This window comes from Podarcis vaucheri, assembly GCF_965113315.1.
Source record: "Podarcis vaucheri genome assembly, chromosome: 5".
NCBI classification, from domain to species: Eukaryota; Metazoa; Chordata; class Lepidosauria; order Squamata; family Lacertidae; genus Podarcis; species Podarcis vaucheri.
The window spans coordinates 82,907,145-82,914,270 of NC_138763.1; the positions used below are offsets into that span (position 1 = coordinate 82,907,145).

The 7,126-nt window shown below is 41.5% G+C and overlaps 1 protein-coding gene across 1 annotated transcript; it reads right to left on the reverse strand.

The window, feature by feature from the left end:
• Positions 1-699: 699 nt before the first annotated feature.
• LOC309533689 (phospholipase A2 inhibitor alpha-like protein) lies at positions 700-5,668 on the reverse strand. The gene is made up of 4 exons (XM_082225212.1): positions 5,525-5,668; positions 3,237-3,336; positions 2,407-2,490; positions 700-1,255 (listed from the first exon to the last, which is right to left on the reverse strand). The coding sequence occupies exons 2-4, from the start codon at positions 3,322-3,324 to the stop codon at positions 915-917; spliced, it is 513 nt and encodes a 170-aa protein (XP_082081338.1). The 5' UTR covers positions 3,325-3,336; positions 5,525-5,668; the 3' UTR covers positions 700-914.
• Between the last annotated feature and the right edge of the window lie 1,458 nt (positions 5,669-7,126).

Sequence of the window (7,126 nt, forward strand, 5' to 3'; positions counted from 1 at the left end):
AGTTCAAAAAATGGCATCATAGGAGCCAACTTCTAGGGGCTGAGGTCCCTTCACTCCCCCATAAAATATTTGAGTGGGCCAGACCCCCCCCAAAAAAAGTTGATATGCATTGCTATTCAAATGGAATGTGTGTGGTGTGTCATGTAATCAGTTATGTGGGGCGGGCCTTACCTGCCCCCCCCATATTTTATCCAAGTTGGCATCCCTGAATGGCATGCTTGACACTCTTTAAGAAATTATTGTATACAACACACACAGCCTTTGGAGACAATGTTCAGAATAAGATGCAAATGTGACTACTGATTAGTATGAATTGGTTGCCTTTATATATTTTAATTGTACCTGCTTTGATTGTGTTTTCTTGGAGGAGTGGTTGGTAAATATAAAATGAACAAATGGGTGGTTGATGACACTTTGAAGCATGATGACTCTGGGAAAAATGACCAACTGATGCAACATGAATGCTGTTAAGTATATACGCTAAGGAAGTCTGGTTTTGACCGGGAAGAGAAAGTGTGAGTTTCAAAAGATGTTTGCATTTTAGTTCATGTATTGTTTCAGAATGTGTGACTTAGGTAGGTAGGTTCACCTTGCTGGCCTGGCTTAACAGAAACTGGGGTGGGTAATATGGAGTAGGTTTATCTTTCCTAGGCATAAGCTTCATACATGACCGACAAAACACATATCAAGCGTACCAGAGAAGCTCAAGCAGTGCCTTTTATTTATTTATCACAATCATTTACTTCCCATCCTTCTTCCAAGAAGCTCAAGGAAGTATACATGGGGGCTTCCCAATGTTATCCTCATAACACAGCAAGGTAGGTTAGGCTGAGAGTCACCCAGAGGGTGAGACTTTGAACCTAGGTCCTCCTTGTCCACCACTCTTTCCAATTAACACCACACTGATTCTGAATTTAGGGGATAAAGGAAAATTCACAAACAGTGAGGAGCTTCTCTTTGCATGATGTAGAGTGCCACTTTCCATCTTTGGCAGCTTTTGTACAGTTCTTACTTCCATCAGAGTTGCTTGGTTCCCCATATGCCCAGTTTGTGTATGCGTCAAAATTGTGGCCCGTAACATAGGCCGATTTCTCATGCCTCTTCAACACACTCTGCAAAGCGTTGGTCTCAGCCTCCTTCTTCGGAGAAGGAACATGACCGCCAGCGGCGAGACAGGTGGCTCTGAGCGTTTCGAAGTCCCCTTCACCAAGATTTGTGGTGTATAACCTTTCACTGCCAGTTCCAAAACTGCGAGCTGGAAATACAGGAGACAATCATTTCAATGATTTCAAATGCTCTGCTGCTACAAGTTGGTTGATATAGACCTCAATATTCACGATGCACTATGGAGCAACTTAAGTGAAAGACCCAAGGAGCTTACGATCTGAGATCAGATGTGGAGGATGGCAATGGAGAGGCAAAGGGCAATGCACCTTATTTAAAGAGTAGGAGGTTAAAAATTAAAACTGTTGTTGTTGTTTAGTCGTTTAGTCATGTCCGACTCTTTGTGACCCCATGGACCAGAGCACGCCAGGCACTCCTGTCTTCCACTGCCTCCTACCGTTTGGTCAAACTCAAAAATTTAAACTAGCAATGTTCTAATATGCTATGAGTCTATTTTCAGCAATTTGTAAACACAGAATCCTGTGTTACGTTGGAAATGAACAGGAACTCAGTAATGGCAGGCAAGATTGCTGAGGAAGCATTGGTTAAGCACTCAATCTGTAGCTGCAGGAGAGCTTTAGGTACCTGGGGGAGGACATTCTCACTTTGTGAAGAGCTATGCATTGAGCCACAGTCTAGGGATTGCCATTGGTGTCTCCTTCAGATGCTGTTTATTTTTAGTTATTAAATTTCTCCCATAATTCCTGACCATTGGCTACGCTGGCTGGGGCTGATGGGAGCCCTAGTCTATCAAATCCTGGAGGGCACTATGTTGACAGTCTCTGACCCATTCAAACCCGAGAGCATAACCCAGAATCTCTGGCAAGACACACATACCTCCCAACATTTCTCCAATGAAATAGGGACATTCTAAGGAAAAGCGGAACATTCTGGAATCTAATCAGAAAGCTGAACGGCTTCTGTAAATCTGGGACTGTCCTGGAAAATAGGGACGTCTGGACACAATGTTTCCGCAGCATAGACATTGTACCTTGGGACACTTGTTTCCTCATCAAAGTGTGAAAATCACTAGCCAAGACCAGGAATTATTTTATCAACATTTCAATATTGTGATAACTCCCAAATCCTAAATACTTAAAAAAAAAATCTTTAAAAGCTAGCAGCAAACATAACATACTGAGTGTAATTCTAAAGTGGACCACTTAATGGAAATCCACATTGAAAAGAATCTAGGATTCTGGGAATGGTTTGAGGGAAATAACATACTTCCAGCTGTCTTACCTTTATGGACTGTATAGAAAGCATTGTCTAGTGCGTCCAATTTTATTTTCAAATGGTTCACAGTTTCTTCCAAACCGTGTACTCCTGAAAGGAAAAACAGTATCACTTTCACTGGGACTTAACTCTCCAAGACAAATATCCAGGAACATTTAATATTCCTTGGGCTTGCTATCTTTTCTTTCAAAGGATTTCTATCCATCTGAAGAAATCCCATTAGCTATTATGCATGCATTATACCTATTCTCTTTGGGTATGGCATTTACTTTTAAAACTCTGAATATACACTTTTCATTCTTCAACTGGATCCCCTAAGTTCAACATATGTCTAAAGAATATATGGATCTGGCTTACGCAAAACCAGACAATTGCCCCATTTCATGTATTAGCTATGTTAACTGACAGTGGCTCTGGTCTAACTCTTATGAACAGTAAGTGCTAGTTAACCTTATTTCTGGATTGTCCCACTTTAGGTAAGGTCCCACACATCTGAGTGCTTATCCAAAAAGAAACATTCCTTGCACACAGAAAGCTATAAGGCAAGGCCCAGCCTTGATTTGCTGGCTTCTGTGTGCTGTGATTTGTTCATTTTTTAAATAGTAGATCAACACCTGAGTCCCATTCTACTGTTTCTGAGATGGTACAGTCCAAACACAGGTTAACCACCCCACCAGCAGCTTTTGAGAACTAGATCTCAGGCAGAAGTCTTTGCCATCTCTACTGCCTAAGATCCCTTTTTGATTGGAGATGTCAAGAACCAAAGTTTTTGCATCGAAAGCCTGTGTTGTACCCCTGAGCTATGTCTGATCCACGTGCTTATTATACGAACGTACTTTTGTTCAAGTCTTCGTCTGGGGTTGGATGTGAGCTGGTCAAAGATGTTCCCAGAAGAAGAACACTGAATGCTAGAAACAGACGCATCTTTCAGACTGTCTGAAATATATAAAAAGAGAGAGAGAGAAAGACAGACAGACAGTGAGAGTGTGAGCTGGTGTCCCTGATGACGTAAGGTGGCAGTAGCAGCCTACCAAGTTTCCATTTGATTATTGTCCTGTGTTCTTGACCTTGAATTTGGTCTGCAGCTACAGCTAGAGAGTATTATGCTGCTCCACAAATAGTATTTTTTGTTTTGTTTTAAAGGGTTTCTAAATGTCCATTCGTTCTCCAAACCTGTTGCAAAACACTTGCTGCTTCACTATAGTGTAGACCTGAAGGAACATCTCCACCTCCAACATCCAGCCTGGACACTGAGGTCCACTTCTGAGGCCCTTCTGGCGATTCCCTTACTGCAAGAAGTGAGGTTACAGGGAACCAGGCAGAGGGGCTTCTCGGTAGTGGTGCCCGCCCTGTGGAACGCCCTTCCCATCAGATAAACAACTATTTGACTTTTAGAAGACATCTGAAGGGAAATTTTTAATGGTTGATATATTATTGTGCTTTTAATATTTTGTTGCGAGCTGCCCAGAGTGGCTGGGGCAACCCAGTTACACAGGCAGTGTATAAATAACATAACAGTGATTAACAGAGATGAGTACAAATGCTTTTAGCCAGGCCTGGATGCTTAGCTGTGCTGTCTAGGGCTAATAGTCAACTTTAGAGTCTAACTTTTAGTGTTCACATAATTTAAGCACAATCAATCCAAAGCTAAGCACTATTAAATCCTCACTGATCGCAACAGAAGCAAGCGAAGCACAAACTTACCCCTCCTTTGAAGCCAATGGGATTAAATAGTGCTTGAATTTTGTATAGTTGTGCTCTATGTGCTCCAAGGCCTTTTCTGCTTTTTAGTATCTCCGTGTTCAAAACATTGCTGTTTTGTCATATTTTTATCTCTCTCTCTGTGTGCTCTTTTTAAAAGTATGGGATGTTGCTGCTGCAGGTGGTAATAATAATAAAATAATGATTGTGATTTAAAAACACCACCACCACAAGTGTATCAAATCCATCTTTACCACTTTTGCAATCCAGACCTTCCATCAGAATGATGTGCCTGGGATTTGTTTTATGACATTTTATCTTCACAACAATCCAGAGATATGTAAATTGGCCTGAGAATTAGCAACTGGACTTAATATCATGCATTTCATGAGTGAGTGGAGATTTGAACCTAGGTCTTTCAAGTTTGTTCACTACAGTACTACCTTGTTGCTGTAGAACATACCACTGGTGTATAGTATTTGCCAATGTTCCCTTTGTAGCAGACACTATTTTTAAGAACATTCAACAGCATTAAATAGTATCTTACTGCATTCAATAGATCACATCCAAGGGTAATTAATATTTGACAGCTGACAGCTTGCAAGGTTAAATATTGGAAGACTGTCCAACATCAAAACAATCAAGAGATGTCAACAACACTAAAAAGGCAATCCTCTGCACACTTACTTGGAGGAAACCCCACTGAACACAATGGACTTACTTCCAGGCAGTGTACAAAAAGGATGAGTCTGCAAAGCATGCAAATTTCTAATTCAAAATGTACAAGCCAAACCTGGAAAACTATTCACATTGTGATTATTTGTATTAATCTGTCCAACATGGCAGAAACAATGACAGTGCAGACATAATATTTAACGATGGTTAGCAATAATTATCGTTTGCTGCCTTAAACTTGGTTTAACCAGATACATTATGAAAATAGGGGGTTAACATATCAGGCTGAGCCCCCACCCCCCACTCTCTAAGGTTGTGTATAAGGATACATCAGGAAGACCAGTTTGGTTCCTTAGAAGGAGAGTTTGGAGAGGTAAGAAAAGTTACATAACCACGGTTTGCTCAGTGCATCTATAACACTTGAACATATCATGGTTTGCAACCTGTCTTCAAACCATAGTTGCACAGCCTGGTTTGAATGCATAGTACGTACCCAAACCATGGTTTGCAAGGCGTCTTCAATCTATTCGTTTATGTAGGACCAGTCAAACTAAAAATAATAGGTGCTGTTTCACAGGGCACTAAATAAAATAGATACTACATAAATCATGCACTCTACCTCATTCATAAAACTGAGCAATTCCTTACTGAAAGGAAATTTCAGCTAGGATGCTTATTAGAAACCTACAATTCCTGATCAAAACAGCAGAAAAACGAAAATACCATAAGATTACAATTCCCAACTTACTCTGAGATATCTGATGCTCTGGATGGAGGTTCACTGAGAATAACGTTTCCATCACACAGCGGTCATTTTATATTTAAAATAACCGGCTGATTGAGCAATGTGGGGGCTGAGCAAACTGATTGCTCAAAGGAGGTCCTTCTGGTAAATTACAGTTTTTTGTTTAAGAACAGTTTGGTCTTTCAAAATCAACGAGCATTGCAAAAATCTCCTGACAGCCACAGACCCAAAAGCATGAGGAAACAAATGTGAATTTACCTGAAGATTTCTCAATGCAGTGCAATGCAGGGTTTTTTTTATTGGCACAGAAGCAGAACCCATCTCAGAGACAATAAATCCAGAGTTACACAATCTGGGTGGCAGACTAATGCCATTGGGACAGACAGACAGGAGTTGCTCTGAAAATGTGTCTAGGGCAGACTTCTCCAATCTGCGGTCTTCCAGGTGTTTTGGAATATTTCTCCCACCATCCCCAACTATTGGCTATCCAAGCTGAGGCTGATGGGAGCTGCCCCCCAAAACATTTGTAGGGCGTCTGGTTGAGGAAGGCTAACCTACAGCGTCTGGTAGTTTCAGAGCAGTGCTTATTCTGAATGGTCTGGTTCCAATGTAACACTAAACCATGGTTGAAGTTAATCACAGTTAATAAACCATAGTTAAAGCTGAGGTGCCTGACAAATGATCACTTGAAGCTTGGGTTTATCATGTCACAAAACAGCTAAAAGCACCAGTGAAACAGCTGATTATTCAGAGCACTTTGATTCCCCCCACCCACCTATTTTCATTTGCAGTGATAAAATCCGGATTTCTACAAAATGCTAAACCAAGGTTTAGAAAACAAGTCCAAATCTTGGTTAATGAGTGAGCTGAAACCACAGTCAAACTGTTGGGGTGGGTTCATGCATAATGTTAAACCTTGGTTTCCTAAACTATGGCTTAGTGTTATGTGTGAAATGGGCCAGTGAGGTGTTTAACCAATCAGAGCCTTAAAGCAGACACAGCACTGCAGAGGGAAGAGAAATGCAAAGCTGTTCATTCAGTCCCATGTCTTTGAGGATGTGAATTGTTCCTTCTCCATCAGAATAGATTATCTGATGAGTGGGGAAGGGTATATAACTCCCCTCTTCAGTTGATCTTCATGGATCAGCTGGTGGGGGGGAAGGCTCTGTGCCTGTGTATGTTTGTATGTGTGGTGGTTCACTGGTTTGTGACCCTAAGTGAATTCAATCCTCAAGAAGCGCCTGAAGTTGCTTCTTGTGACGTGTGCCCTGTTCTTTTATCCCAAGAGAGACTGAAGCTCAGTGTGCTAGTAAACTGACCACAATAGTTTAACCCCCACTCACAATACATGAATTCCTTCCTGTAGCACCTTAAAGACCAACTAAGTTAGTTCTTGGTATAAGCTTTCGTGTGTGTCAGAGCTGCCACCCAGTCCCAGCTCACATAGGACCAAGTCCGCCAGTGTTCACTTTATAAGAGTCTTTATTAAGTTACAGGTTTCATTTCCGAACTGCAGCGTGCAGCTCTACACCTTCTGCCCTAGGTCGGCGAAGACCCGTCTGAGTCCCCGCCTCTTGCACACCAGCTTAATACCCTAGCCTTGCT

Coding starts and splice junctions, on each gene's coding strand:
- LOC309533689 (XM_082225212.1), bottom strand. CDS start 3,324: ATGCGTCTGTTTCTAGCATTCAGTGTTCTTCTTCTGGGAACATCTTTG. Junction 2,491..3,236: donor AGACGAAGACTTGAACAAAA/GTACGTTCGTAT, acceptor TTTTCCTTTCAG/GAGTACACGGTTTGGAAGAA. Junction 1,256..2,406: donor TTTCTATACAGTCCATAAAG/GTAAGACAGCTG, acceptor CTGTATTTCCAG/CTCGCAGTTTTGGAACTGGC.